The 16,350-nt window shown below is 40.8% G+C and overlaps 1 protein-coding gene across 2 annotated transcripts in view; it reads right to left on the bottom strand.

The window, feature by feature from the left end:
* Window positions 1-1,751: 1,751 nt before the first annotated feature.
* The window catches only part of esrp1 (epithelial splicing regulatory protein 1), a 47,261-nt gene continuing 32,662 nt past the window's right edge, over window positions 1,752-16,350 (bottom strand). For both annotated transcript variants that reach the window (XM_060900140.1, XM_060900141.1), the window contains exons 14-15: window positions 11,239-11,407; window positions 1,752-3,262 (exon numbers count right to left, since the gene is read on the bottom strand). In XM_060900140.1, the coding sequence (XP_060756123.1) occupies window positions 3,152-3,262; window positions 11,239-11,407 (280 nt within the window). In that variant the 3' untranslated portion in view covers window positions 1,752-3,151. The remainder of the gene's footprint in view (window positions 3,263-11,238; window positions 11,408-16,350) is intronic.

Genomic DNA, 16,350 nt, shown 5'->3' with positions numbered 1-16,350 from the left:
TAAAAAAAATCACTCATTAGAACTTTTTTAAAATAGTATTTTCTTTAAAAAAAATACTGCTACTTTCTCTCAGTGTGGATAAACTCTATTACTGCCTAATATTTCTCTGGGGCATAACCATAACCAGGAAGTAGCACATCTTTGTTAAATCAGTGTTTGCTGATCTTTAGGTGATGGATATAAAAATACCTCAGCATTTCAAAATACCATCATAACCACAGCCATGACAGTTTGTTATTTAGATGCATGGGCATCAGCTATTAGATGTCCTAATGATTGCTATGGATGGTCCATATGGAAGCGCAAAAGATTTGTCACCCTTTCTTTAGTGGATAACCTCACCTGGCTATTGTAGGCTTCAGACTGAAGAACAGTTGCTCTAATCATAAAGACTATCTTTCTTTCAACACAGTATGCTTTCAGAAAATAAAGTACACTATTGTAATTTTAGTGGTACAATGGCTTGTCACTGGGGCAGTACCCTCTAAGGTACTTATTTGTACCCTTTATATACTGCTTGGGAACATGTATGCACCTTTTTGACCCTAAAATGGTACACATAATTACTTTGAAGTCCAATAATGAGCCTTAGGAGGTGTACCAGAGGCGATGGGGCAAGGGAAAAAAAATCACCGAGACAACATGAGGAAGAAACTTTGAGAGGAACCAGACTCTAAAGGGAATCCATGCTCTTCAAGTCTGGTTCCTCTCAAAGTTTCTTCATGTTGTCTCGGTGACTTTTTTTTTTTCCTTGCCCCTATCGCCTCTGGTTCATGTGCTCATTAGGGATCTAAATATAAATCCACTTCCAGATTTCTGTAAAACTGCTTTGTGTCACGGTCTATTGTTAAACATGCTCTATGAATTGAATTGATTTGAATTGAAGAGAAGATGCCATCCCACAAACCGTTTTAACAGAACAATAGAACAATAAAGATCCCTTCAAATGAGACCAAGAAACAAAATGCAGCTCCTGATCTTAACCAAGCAAGCAGATGGTATACAAGGAAAAGCAGCTGATATCAGCTGTAAAATATGGCAGTAGATCGTTGATGTTTTGGGGCTGGTGGTTCAGGGGCTCTTATGAACACTGATGGCATCATGGATTCTGTACTAGAATATTTTCCATCCAGTATTTTAATCTTGCCTCAATAACCCAAAACATAGTCAATAACTGCAGGGGGGAAATGATTTTACAATGTCTGCCTCAGTCTCAAGTCTAATGATGATCTGTAGTCTCATCTGAAAAGAGAAGAAATGGACCGAGAGTCCTCTACAATTATTTCTAATCTTGTTCGACGTTACAGGACGTAACTCAGTGCTGTGATTGTCTCCAGGGACGAATTCAGCAAATATTAACTGTACGTGAAAACAGCATTTAGCAGGAAAAAAATGCACATTTATAAAATTTAAAAGTTAAAATACAACTAGGCAGGATTACCATCTTTTTTAACCTCATTTAACCTCAAAATATATTAGTTTTAGAGGTTTCACTGGGAAAATTGCTCTCTAAAGTAACATTAAAATGCACATCTCAAACATTTGAAATATACAGTAAACCATGAGTGTTCTTGTGGCCCACTAGATGGCAATTATGAGCTTTATTGAAGGGCCAAGATTTGCAATGATGCGGAATCTGATGGGAAATAAGTGCTCATTTAAAACTGTTTGCTCTTATTGCATTTTGATGAATTACATATCAAGAGTGTTAAAGAAACAAAGTCAAATATTAATTCAATCATGCAATTCCATACAGTTGTTAACTTTATTATTTTTTTTAAGTTAACATAAAATACCAAAATAAAATAACACTTTCTCCATAACATTGTAGCCAAGCAAATATCTGACATCTGATATGGCATAAATTGAGATTTTCCTGGTATAATTAAGTAGTGCTTTCTGTACTACTTCCTGTTGGCACATCTGGGAAGGAATTCCATGGAACTAAAACGATACATCATTGTAGTGAAAAATATTTTAATCCTACATTTTATAAAAATCTAGGCATACTCAAAAAATCTTTACTAAAAAAAAAAAAGCAGTGAGTACAAGCTGTGAGCATCATAGCCATTAAAAAAAAATAAAAGCCTGCATGTTGAAACAGGCTTGTAATTCAAATCACATTACACACACGAACAAACTGGATAATTTGAAATACGTGTGTATGTCTGTTCCAGAAGGCCCAAAACACTCATTGAGCACAGTAAGTACACACACTGATTATTGCACCCACTCACTCTCTCACACACACACACACGCGCACACACGCTCACATAAAAATGTCAGTAGATTTACAGCAATTAAAACTAAATGGTACAAGTGTTTTTCCATCAAATGGTTGAGGATGACACATGTATATAAATGATGAGGCACAACAGCTATACGAGCGCGCGCACGCACACACATTGAGTAAGTACTTGTTCCTGTTTCTGACCCTGAACGTTTTTTTGGCGAAATGGTTAAAGCAAACTTCTGTGAGCAACGACACCTGTGCTCCAAACCTACTGCAATCTGCCACGTGTAAGAATATGGCATACCTTTGTAAACATTTCGTGTTACATAGCTCTTTGAACTTCATTGTCGAAGCTTCAAAAAAAAAAAAAAAAGCAGAGTCAAGCTTGAGGATGTCTATATGCACTGCCTATGCACTGCCACATACTAACTGTAGAGTCACATCGGCTGGGATTAAAAGCATAAACACCCGTACATTACATGCAGGCAAACATTCACGTCAGCATGTGTGAAGACTGTAAAGACCACACACACACATACGCACGCACACTCACTCCTAGAGACCTCTACAGAAAGATATGCATTTTTTTCTACCAATTTGCCTGAAAAATTAATAATAGAACGTTTGATTCAATGCAGAAGGCAAAAAAAAGCTCATTCTGTTTTTTTTTCCTGAGCAATTATTCTTTCCAACATGTGTACACACACACAATGGCACAAACATCTCCTGACAGAAATACTACTTATCTACAAGCAGAATTTATATACTAATGCAGTAAAATTGTGCAATATATACAAAAAAATTCAAATATATTCTTTTTATAATTTCATATAAATAGTTAGAAGGAGAAAAAACATGCTATGTTTCTGAGGGCCAAACTTTTACAATAAAGGGACGTGGCTTCATGAGTGGGACGGTTTATATCAACTGCAAGTCCAGATAGGCTCCTCCTCCGAGGCTCTGATCTGCAATAGGTTGTTTGGCTGAGAGCAGGGGGGGCAGAGTAACCAAGGCTTCACTGTTGCTGGGCTGTGAGGGAGAAAGAAAGAAATATTACTATTTATAACTTGCACAGCTACTTTAACCTCAGCACCGTTCTGTAGAATGACACTGAAAGTCTCATTAAACTAATAAGAGTTCTTTACATGCGCATTACAAAAGCATGTATTCTCGAAAATTCGGCACGCCACGTAACCGTCACTGAATAACCTTCCTTTTAAACGTGACTACTGAACCAGATATATTCTAAATTCATGTTCAGTCCCGCTGTATCCCACTTTTCCTACTTCCAGGTGAAATGCATGCTCTGAAGGTCCTCCTGCAAAACTATTCAAACTATACAATCTGTCACAAAAAAGGTACAGTATTTCACATTCGGCTGTAGCTATACAATTTTCAGTTTCAAACAGGCTTGTAGTACTCAAGTCCGACTTGTGCCCTGATTTTAAGGACTCGTCGCTTGACTTGGGCTCAGACTCATGCATTAACTGCATTCGGACTCGTAAACTGGAGACGAGGACTTGGATTTTTTGTAACGTGCCATAATAATTTGGCATAAGATATTTATATCTACATTAATTTTTATACTAATTTCATGCAAGAGAATGCACATTCACCTGTTCATACGTCATGTTCAGGAACAAACTAACGTTAATGGCGCTAAAATGTCTGGAGAGAAGCCCCTAGGATTGTCCGCTTTGCTTATACAGACTTCTCGTGCAGTGGGAAAAAATGCACTGCTACGTGTTCCATATGTAGAAGAACTATCGAGGAGACGACGGGGACAACCTCGAACTTCAATCGTCATTTGGCAAGACTCCACCCAGAGGAGTAAGTGATATGCTATGTTCATTGCTCTGTTGATAGCGGGACTTGCTTGCTGAGCGATGAACTAGCTAGTGTTAACCCTCTGTCATGTTATTTGCCCTGTTGATAGTGGGCAGGGCTTGCTGAGCGATGAACAAGCTTTTTATCTGTAGCCTATGAACTAAAATGGGGCAGTCGAGCAGTAACGTTAGTCCAACACAGTAGCAGAGACGCTTTCACATAAAGGCAGCAACAGCCGCCGTCAAATCGTGCGGATGGAGTCTTGTTCTCGGACTCGACTCGAAAGTTTCTTTAATGACTCGGACTTGAACACTGAGGACTTGAGACTGGACTTGGACTCGAGGTTTAGTGACTCGACTACAACACTGGTTTCAAACACATGAAAAATAAAATTTAGATATTAATGTAATTCTATTCAATTTTATTTGGGCAGCCTTTATGGCTCTGGGTTATTGATCTGAAACTTCTTTTAACAACAGACAGTGAGCAAGCCAGAGGTGAAACTGTCAAGGAAAACCTCTCTGAGATGACATGATTAATTAAGAAATGAATGAAAGAATTAAAAGTCTTCTGGATTACAGGTACATCCATCCATCCATCCATCCATTATCTGTAGCTGCTTATCCTGTCCTACAGGGTTGCAGGCAAGCTGCAGCCTATCCCAGCTGACTATTGCTGCATTCATGTGCTATGGGAATTATGGTAAATACCAAACGCCGACATGGAAAACACACATGAACGCCCCCTCTTGTGGTATTTTCCACTGGGCAACTCGTAGAAAATTTTGATACACGAGTTGCCGAGATGAGATGAACTTTAACCTTTTCAACATGGCGGCGAGCGGTACAAGACACTTGAATGCTAAGCATTGTACGCTACTAAAGTTTTTTTTTTACTAGTACTAGTGGGTAGTTTTTGGTGTCTATGCAATGTTGCGTCATTAACAAGTGTAATATAATACATTAGAAATCCGTTTCCTTTAAAAATGCGTTGTTATGGTTTGTTTTTACCTATCCAGAGCAGACGCTATTGCTAACGATAGCTAACTAACTATTGCTAACTTGAATCTGGTCCACCATCTTTAATTTGTCAACCACAACAAAAGCATGTGAACACAACACACTGGTAAATACCACTTCCCAACTGGAAAATATCATCTTCCCAGAGCACATGAATGCAGGGTATGAGTGAGAGGCGGGGTACACCATGGACAAGTCACCAGGTTATCACAGGGCTGACACATAGAAACAAACAACCATTCACACCTACGGTCAATTCAGAGCCACCAGTTAACCTAACCTGCATGTCTTTGGACTGTGGGGGAAACCGGAGCACCCGGAGGAAACCCACGCAGACATGGGGAGAACATGCAAACTCCACACAGAAAGGCCCTCACCGGCCACTGGGCTCGAACCCAGAACCTTCTTGCTGTGAGGCGACAGCGCTAACCACTACACCACTGTGCTGCCCCAGGTACATATGTATAAAATTCCAAAAACTGCCACTTTTATGCTTTTGAGTGTTTGTGTTAATATTGATTGGCTTAAAGGACATGTATTGCTGTGTTTTTGAAATCTTTTCACGCTTCTGTGTCTATCACTTAAGTTAACATGTTTGGCATCTTTTATTATGTCCAATATCCTGCAGTTCCACCGAGAGATCGGAAACTAACATTCTTCCTAGAGAGCACACTGCAGAAATCACTGAAGTCATTTTTTTTATTGACCAGCTTTCAGAAACAAAGGTGTTCAGGCTGTCAAGCATCACATACAGTGCCCTCCATGATTATCGGCACTCCTTGTAAAGATTAGGGAAAAAATAGGGTGAGAAAAAAAAGATCCACTTTTTGGTGAAGTAGCTTCATCTCACACTGAAAAAATGAGAAAAATCCAACCTTTAATTGAAATAAATTTACTCTGAGAAAAACAAATCCCTCATCAAGAAATAACTTTGTACAACCTTCCTCTGCCAGTAAAACAGCACTGAGTCTCCTATAACAATTTATAAGGTTGGGAGATACAGAGCAGGGCATCTGAGACCATTCCTCTTTACACAGTCTCTCCAGATCATCCAGGGTCCTCAGCCTGGTCGTGTGCGCTCTCCTCTTCAGCTCACCCCGCAGGTTTTCAATGGGCTTCAGGGGACTGAGATGGCCAGGGCAGAAGCTTGGTTTTGTGGTCAGTGAACCATTTTTGTGTTGATTTGGACATATGCTTCAGATCATTGTCCTGCTGGAAGATCCAATGACGACCCAGTTTTAGCTTCCTGGCTGAGGCAGCAACATTTTGATTTAAAAATGTCCTGCTATTTCATGGAATCCATGATCTCATCTCATCTCATTATCTCTAGCCGCTTTATCTTGTTCTACAGGGTCGCAGGCAAGCTGGAGCCTATCCCAGCTGACTACGGGCGAAAGGCGGGGTACACCCTGGACAAGTCGCCAGGTCATCACAGGGCTGACACATAGACACAGACAACCATTCACACTCACATTCACACCTACGGTCAATTTAGAGTCACCAGTTAACCTAACCTGCATGTCTTTGGACTGTGGGGGAAACCGGAGCACCCGGAGGAAACCCACGCGGACACGGGGAGAACATGCAAACTCCACACAGAAAGGCCCTCGCCGGCCCCGGGGCTCGAACCCGGACCTTCTTGCTGTGAGGCGACAGCGCTAACCACTACACCACCGTGCCGCCGGAATCCATGATGCCACAGGTTTTTTTTTTTTCTTCGTTTCCGTTTCCGGTTGAGAGTACGTCGTGCGCATTCTGGCTGCCGCTTCTCACCAGAGCTTTTTGTATTTTATTTTTATTTTCTTTCTTTTTCAATTTTTATTTATTTATTTTTTTCTTTGTGTGTTTGTGTAGTTTGATGTTTGTTTGAGTGTTTTATCCGCCGGTTGTGGTGTAGCTCCGAACCCAGTTTTGGGCATTGGTTCCCTCCAGGCTTTGGTTCGCTGTGGGTGATGCCTGCGCTCCCAGCTGTGGACTGCAGTGAGCTCGTTGCTCATTTAACATTCGTGGTTGTCCAGCGCTCTGCGCTTTAACGCTTGGCGTGATGTTCCGAGCGATGTTGCTCGGTGGCGTCGCGGCGGCTGTGCGGGCGGTTTGGGACACACCAGCGCTCTGCGTGGCGGAGCTTCTCTGCTCGCTTTGTGGATCCACGGCGTGGTGTTCGGGCGATGTGGCTGGCAGCGTTGCGGTGGCTGTGCTGGAGATGTGGGACTCGTTTTCATGCGCCTTTCGGTGGGACTGTGGCTGCTACACAATGGGAATTACATCCTGACCCCTACTTGGTGGACTTTTTACTTTTTATTATTTATTCATTTATTTATTATTTTTTTGCCTTTATTTTTTATTTATTTATTTGTCTATTATTGTAAAGCGTCCTTGGGTTTCTTGAAAGGCGCTACATAAATTAAACTTATTATTATTATTATTATTATTACGTACTGTAATAAGGTTTCCAGGGCCTTTGGAGGAAAAACAGGCCCAAAACATCACAGAAGTTCCACCATATTGTACAGCTGGGATTGGGTTCTTTTCATTATAACCATCCTTCTTTTTACTCCAAAAACGCCTCAAGTGTTGCATAGCTTCCAAATAATCTGTTGGCATGGAGGTGGTGTCTGATGGCGGTTTTGGAGACCTAGAAACCAACATTTTACTTTTTCTTGTAAGTCACCAACAGTGATCCTTGGGGATTATTTTGCCTCTCTTACCCTCCTCCTCCTCACTGTATGTGAGGGCAATTTTTTTAGAACCATTCCCTGACTTATGAAGGTCAACACACTTCTCCCTCATTTGGTCTGTGTTCTCTCTTATGTTTTCCATGTTGATGGATGTCTAAGGGAATTTGGCCTCTGTGTCACCTCATATTCTCCCCCCGTTAATCAGGAAGTCATGGATTACAGCTTGAAAGTTCCGACACACTCCAATCAACTCAAAAATACTGGACAATTTAAATGAGAAACATGCTTCGGTTATATTGTGTCATACATATACAGTGACCTTTAAGTCGTTTGTGACCACTTCGCACCACGTTTTGCGTGGCCTACCCCTTCTTTTCCGCCCATCGACCTGGATGTTCCTTATGGTGTTAATACAGCTCTCAGCCCTTTCTACATGTCCAAACTAATCTTTACAATAATTATGGAGGGCACTGTATATGCAGAGAGCGTGTGAAAACGCATCAGCAAATTTAAAAATAACGAACCTCGACCCATTTCAAACTGTAAACTAATGTGCCACTCAAATGTCATATGTTTGCGAGTGTGTACAGTGGTTACAACTGATTAAAGAGCATTTTTATGCTCAGCTCATGCTTATTTGTATGTCCCATCCATCCATTATCCAGAACCACTTATCCTGTGCAGGGTCACAGGTGAGCTGGAGCCTATCCCAACTGACTATGGGTGAGGTACACCTTGGACAAGTCACCAGGTCATCACATAGACAACCATTCACACCTACGGTCAATTTAGAGCCACCAATTAGCCTGACCTGCATGTCTTTGGGGGAAACCCACACAGCCACAGGGAGAACATGCAAACTCCACACAGAAAGGCCCTCGCTGGCCGCTGGACTCAAACCCAGAACCTTCTTACTGTGAGGCGACAGTGCTAACCGCTACACCACCGTGCCGCCCCTCTTATTTGTATGCAAATGTGTTATATTTAGTTTTGAGATCAGTACTTACTACTTTAAACAGAATCAAACTTTCACTGTTCTAAAATATGAGAGAAGCCTGAGGATGAACAGAGATAATAAAAGAGTAGAATCATGTTACTGCAGGCCAACGTACCACACCCTGTGTAACATGAGGGAATCTAGATGAACCTGTTCAGCTTAATGCACAAGAGAAGTATACAACTTTTCCACAGATCCACCGAAACGTTTAAATCGCTTTTGCTCAACAGGACATAGGACACACCTAAATACTTTCTACAACCAAGCCCTACCCAGAATCACCCAACCACACAAAATTTTCATTTCCCACTGAACCTTTGGGATTGAAAGCAGAATGACAGCAGCACGAGCTCACCCTCAACGTCAACAGGAGCTTATGATTTCAAATTTATAAGACTGTTCCATATTGAATAGGGTATTGCTCAAGGGCAATTCTGATCAGGAGCCCTATGGCTTAGTATTCAATACAATTTTCAACAAAGCATGTAGAAATTACCCTATTTAAAAAAAAAATCTTCCCGTTTAGTTGTTGCCAATTCAAGTTTCAATCTTAAAGCTAGACTGCCTTTCAGATTTTTCAAGTGTAGGTCATGAAAAGAATTTTCCCTGCCACCCAAATACTTTTGTTTAATGGACCAAAAGCTACTGAATTCAAATCACAGACTTCTAATTTTATTAAGTTTTTTAAAAATAGAACAATTAATGAATTTAGGGCGACGTGGCCCTAAATTCTCCACTATTTTTTCCTGCTTCACCATGACGCAATTCAAGATACTACATCATGCATGACGTGGTGAGCTTTCCCTGTTCGCGCAAGGCATTGTGGGATACAAATTTGAAACAGGAGAGAAAAATGGCAGACGTGACTGTGAGAATGAAACGTGAAAAGATCGACGACAGTAACGGAAAGCAAGAAGAAAAGATGTTACGTTGTGAAGGAAAGGAAACGCAGGACCAAACTAATAAATATCTAGTCTGGTTAACACCAGACCATATCACAAGTGAAATATGGTCTGGAATCCGCCTATTGAATTTCTCGTAGGGGAGGTGTGGTTTACGATTGTCAACGGCCGTTTATTGGACGTTGCGAATGTCTATCATTTGGCGTATACGTAGCCCATGGCCAATCATGGCAGTTGTACCCGGTGACGTAGTTAGAGCGACGAAGAAGACGAAGAGGCGAAGAAGAGAAGGAAAGAGAAAGAGAAGGCAAAACAAAAACAGACTGTAACGCCAAACGCTGTTCTTTTTTTAAAACAAACTTTCGCTCTAAACTATTCAGAACAGTGTCTAAAGCTTGATCGAAAGTTTGGTTCGTATCGCTCGCCGCCATGTTAAATGTGATCCGTAAACAGTCCCAAATAAACTACAAGCTTCCGTTTGTCGAGTAGTACGCGTCACCGTCTTTCCACCCCTCCCCACTCTCTGATTGGCTCCCTAACTCAGGCGAGCCTTTAGACCATAGTTTCCATGCTGTCTTTTCAGATCGGAACGATTGTGCAAAGCAGCATGGGATTTCCCAGGCTAATAAATATCGGTGGTCAGCGAGCACCTCGGTGTGATCAGCTATTCGCTTAGCGACAGAATGATGGAACTGTCAGTGCACCGCCAAGGTAAACCTGTAGATGCGCACATGGACTTCCTCTGTCTGCTTGACTGCACAAAGTGAGCAATTTCATGCACATTATTTGCTCGGGAATCCCCTCAAATTACATAACTTCCCAGCTACAGAATGGCCTGTTGTTTTTTTTAAAGATATTACAGAAATAAACATATATCACAAGGACCAAATTTCAGAGGGAACTAAATTTCACCGATTTTATGAACTCGAAAGGCCGTCTACTTTTAAGTCACTCGTGACAAAGGTGTCTCATCATCGCCAGGGGAAATAATAATAATGTAACTAGGGCTGTGTTCGTTTGCCATCAGTTGCTCATGATATCGTACCATATATATCGCGATATATCGAGTTAAACGATGTCTTTAATGTATTGTAAGCAGAGGGCGCGAATACATTTGGCGCCAAAATTATTCAATCAATGAGTCTTGAGACGAGGCCATGGAGACATGGGGGACGTAATTAGCGGCTTGCAGCGTCTGTAGCAGAGCGCATTGAAGCAGAGCGCCTAATTTCTAGTGCGCATGCCCTGAGTAACTGGAAGCGCCATTTGTAAATAAAAACGTTTTTGGTTGGAACAGGGTGCAAGCATGAATTTCCGTCGATTTCTGGCATGAAACATGCTTTAAATCAAGTGAAAACTGATGACAACCTGCTACAGAACCTGGAGATATGCATGAAATATGTCATATATGGGATTTTCGATTTTCAAGTGAGTAAACGATATCGTATCATACCGCCGAAAATCGTGCATGATCGAGTATCGCGAGCTGTGAGCACAGCCCTAAATGTAACCCCTGTAAGAATGAGGGAGTAAACCAGTGTGTAGGTATAAGCTCCTGACTGATGTGCACTGTTCCACCCACCTGATAAGCCTGCACCATGCTGAGGATTTCCTTTACCCCGGTGGTGTAGGTATGAGTGGAGGTGTGGCCCTGCATTCTGATCAGTGCTGGATGTGGGCTGGAAAGGATAGAGCCAGGTGTGTGTGTACTTGCTGGGAAGTAGCCCATATTGGGTGGCGATCCTGGGGGGCTAAAGACAAGTCATTTTAAAACAAGGAGTACAAGTACCACTAAGTAAGTATCACATATTTTCTGCAGCATTATAACAGACAAAAGACAATGACCAACACAAAACAATTTTTAAGCAAACTTATAACCATTAAATAATAATAAGAAAAAAAATCCTGAAGTAACCTTTTAGAGTTTTGGTCAACATAGGCTCCAACCTCTTATAGACGTTAGTCTATTTTCACTTTGATTAATGGTTTCGTACAATGCGGTTCAACTACCTGCTGATAGTGGTGCCAGCCAGGCTTGTAGTGCTCGAGTCTGACTCGTGCCCTAATTTTAAGGACTCATGACTTGACTTGGACTGTTGTGTATTATGCCTGATGTCAAGACTCTCGTCTCTGCGAGCCTACCACACAGACTTAATACTTGTGTCATTTTTAGGGCATCCCTAACAACCTGTGTCCGTCCCCCCCGGGATCGAGATGCTGACCTCTTCTGCCCCTCGGACCTGCTTGATCCATCCTGGTGCCCTGTGTCTGGTTGGAGTCTTATCGCATCGCTCCTGTGGAGGACGGCCCCATGAGGACAGTTGAAAGTTACACCTGGAGGACGCTCTGGACATTGATGGAGTTTCCATCAATGAAGAGTTAGAACATCAACGAAACTGTCTTCATGTTAAAACTGTTAATGTTATAGTCATGCTGTCTGTTGTTGCCCAAATGAGGATGGGTTTCCTTTTGAGTCTGGTTCCTCTCGAGGTTTCTTCCTCATGTCGTCTGAGGGAGTTTTTCCTCGCCACCGTCGCCGCAGGCTTGCTCATTAGGGATAGATTAAGGATAAAATTAGCTCATGTTTTAAGTCGTTCAAATTCTGTAAAGCTGCTTTGCGACAATGTTTATTGTTAAAAGCGCTATACAAATAAACTTGACTTGACTTGACTTGAGCACTGATGACTCGGACTCGTACATTAACTGCATTCGGACTTGTAAATTGGAGACGAGGACTCTGATTTTTTTCTTTATATTTTGTAAAATGCCATCATAATTTGGCATAAAATATGCATCTCTAAATTTAATTTTATACCAATCTTGTGCAAAAGAACGCCCATTCACCTGTTCATACGTCATGTTCAGGAACAAACTAGCATTAATGGCGCTAAAATGCCCGGAGAGAAGCCCCTAGGATTATCCGCTTTGCTTATACAGACTTCTTGGGCAGTGGGAAACAATGCACTGCTATGTGTTCCATATGTAGAAGAACTATCGAGGAGACGACGGAGACAACCTCAAACTTCAATCGTCATTTGGCAAGACCACACCCAGAGAAGGAAGTGATACGCTATGTTCATTGCTCTGTTGAGCGATGAACTAGCTAGTGTTAACCCTCTGTCATGTTATTTGCCCTGCTGATAATGGGCGCGGTTTGCTGAGTGATGAACAAGCTTTTTATCTGTAGCCTATTAACTAAAATGGGACAGTCAAGCAGTAACTTTAGTCCAACACAGTAGCAGAGACGCTTTCACATAAAGGCAGCAACAGGCGCCGTCAAATGGTGCGGATGGAGTCTTGTTCTCGGACTCGACTCGAAATTTTCTTCAATGACTCGGACTTGAACACCGGGGACCCGAGACTGAACTTGAACTCGAGGTTTAGTGACTCGACTACAACACTGGTGTGAGTGCAATTTAGCCCTAGTTTCATCTCTACCAAAAGAGAGGGATGCAGCAGTGCTTTAGTCCTTTAGTCTGTCCAGCTCTCTCAACTCTTTATCAGTACATGCTGCTCAAACAGATATGGTTCCAAGGCTTTTATGTTAATACCACTGTCAACACCATGGTGCTTTTCATCTCGTAGATCACTAACGAGCCGAGTGCCTGCTGTAACTCAGTGTAACTGCATTATAGAACTTTGACACTGAAGTTTGCTCTCTCCACTTTTCTGTGTTGGATATTTCATTAATGTGATGTTGAACATTGCTTATTTCATAAGTGATACACTCTGTATGTCACTGGAAAATGGTGAGTGGGAAAAAAAAGAGTTGTTTTTTTGTTTTTAGGAGCTAACAGTGAAACCTGACTATTACACCTTATGCTTGAGATTGTTCTTTTTTTTTTTCTCCCATAATCGCCATTGTAACTGCACAAGCAATGTTACGTCACCCTGTGACGTCTGAGTGGCAGACAACTGCAAACTTCGACAAGAAAATGAAAATACACCAGCCACCAACAAATTAGCACCAGGATCACTACACACTTCAAATATATTTCAGTACTAACATATTTAATGTTTTTCCTTTTACTCACAAACAGCCACTAGGAAAGTGTAGCTATCAGTAGCTACAGTAATGTAAGAATTTAGTAAATATACATATTGTTCCTTACAAAATTTGTCAAAGAACTGTGTGAGCGAATCATCATCATCATATCAAAGCTAAACCAAAAAATAAATAAATAAAATTCAGGATTCCTATTTCATCCTGAATCATGTAGACCTAGGTCAACCAGACAGTCATTTGATTTATTCAAATATACAGCAGGTAACCCAGCCAGTTCTCCCACACACATTTCCGTATCGGGTTTATAGGAGCTGGGTGTGAAACACACACACACACACGGAACGCAGTAGCACACCCAGCTAATGCATGCTATTCTGGTTGCGCAAGTCTTTCTTGAAGCCTGTAACAGGGTCATTATGTTCAGCATTTTCAAAGCTCTATGAAGCTGCCTCAAGCAAGTTCATACTTACAATCAGTAAAATTTGTTAAGGAAAAGGAAAGGCAATGCTGAGAATTACTGAAATAGAAGTTAAAAAAAAAACACTTTCCCCTAACATTATACTAAAAATCACATTGTTCATTTGTAAAACTAAACTACACAATTGTAACTGTTGGGTTTAAATAGCTATGTATTTTAAAGACAGAACAAGTATCTACAATTTAACTCAGTGACTGATAATACAGTCATGCACACACCTTTACAATTTGGGGATTAATTGGGATATGATAAGAATATTATGCATTATTCTATCCACATTCACTGGATATGAGAAATCGCGTGCTTTGATTGGCTACTCTGCTACTAGGCTATCAGCTCATATACCATGAGTAGAGAAAAACAAAATGGCGGCACGTGTTGCAAAACTCTACTTGAAAACAAAACCCCAAAAAATACAAAAGAAGCAACAAAATATGAAATGAAAGTATTTGATGGTAAGAACATATCTTTATTTTTCAAGAATTATTATTATTATTATTATTATTATTATTATTATTATAGCATTTTCACAAATTGCTGCTGTCATTTCGCCGGTTTGTTAACATTCTTTATCTTTAAGCATTAAAATTTTTGAATTTTTTTTAGACTGGTTCAAAAGCTCAAAGAAGTTTGAAAATTACATCACTGAAATGAATTAAAAGAATTAAATAAATGTCTAAAGCTATTCTATACCTCGGTATGACAGCAAGACGGCGCTTTCTACAAAAAAAAAAAGAACACACACTAAAAGTCAATTTGTGCAGCCATCGATAGGTTTTTAAGAAGTCCGCCTAAGCAGAAATGATTGTCAAACGTTTTGTATAAAGTTTTTAATTTATCGAATTTGCAAAAAATAAAAATAAAAATGCTGTTTCTCAAAATCCAGTGAATGTGGATATAATAAAACAATTATTCCACGAAATTGAGTCCTACATGACTTATAGCTATCAACTCATGTATGACTCGATTTCGTGGAATAACTTAAATATTATGTTCATATCAAATGTTGTATCATCCATGAATGAAAAAAAAAGATAAAGGAAATGAGAAAATAAGCATCAGCTGAATATTTATGCAACGGGCATCGGCATTATTTTTAAATTTACTTTTAACAAAATTTAAATAATTTAGCTGCTCTTCTGGAAATGAAATAAAAACTAACTCATCCCAGGTCACAAGGTCTTATTTAGACTTCATTAGGTCTTGAGACTACGAGAGTAACTCACAGGCTGCACTAATATAACACACCTAACTCATCTCATCAAGCCCTTCAGTAGCATTTTCATATCAGAGTCATGTTTGTTGGAACTAGGAATGGACCAAAGTATGAAAAATTCACTATACGGGAAAAAAAAAAAAAAACCTCACAATTATGCACTGTGCAAATTCTTAAAATGGCCTTGTTGGCTATTCAGGCCCTTCTCCGTTCCATTAAAAAGGCCCTGTTTGGGACTTCCAGTTGAGCAGCCGTGAGGTAGGCAGCATAATATCAGAGCTCCCCGATCACCAAGAAATACGCCATATTTATTCGAAAGATTGTTAAGCATTAGCAGAAGAAGTTAGAGGCGTTTACAATACGCCCAAAACAAAAACAAACAAACAAACAAACAAACAAACAAACAAACAAACAAAAACGCACCACAGGCAAAGGAAAGGACTCAATCAGCTGAGGAAGAGTCGGTCAAAGACGACACAGCTAGCCATCCTGACACGGGGGAGCTACAGGTGAATGCGGACATGGCTAGCCTGCAAATGATACTGCAAGAGCTGAGAGAGTTTCGGCAAGAAAATGCAGACACTCTCTGAGAAATACGAGAGGACATTAAGGTAACTAACAGTAGAGTCGACGAGGCCGAAATGCGAATTTCAGAGACAGAGGAAAGAGTGCAGGGGCTGGAGGAGGCTACGAGGGAACTGCTAAAGCTACAGGCTAAACTGGAAGATAAGCTAACGGATCAAGACGGGAGAATATAAGCATACACGGCATAGAGGAAGGGTCGGAGAACAACTCCACATCGATGATAACATTCACGGAAAATTTGCTGAGGGAAAAACTGGAGCTGCCTCAGACCGATGATCTCAAGATCGAGCGCGCGCACCGCGTGTTGGGACCGAAACCACCGGCCGATTCTCCCCCGAGATCCATAGTTGTTAAATTCTCCAGCAGCAAAACTAAAGAAGAAATCCTGAAACTGGTATGGCGAAAAAAG

The sequence above is a fragment of the Neoarius graeffei genome, chromosome 19, assembly GCF_027579695.1.
Source record: "Neoarius graeffei isolate fNeoGra1 chromosome 19, fNeoGra1.pri, whole genome shotgun sequence".
NCBI lineage: Eukaryota > Metazoa > Chordata > Actinopteri > Siluriformes > Ariidae > Neoarius > Neoarius graeffei.
Note: the sequence above shows the minus strand (reverse complement) of the source record. Positions and strands in the feature narration are given on the sequence as shown.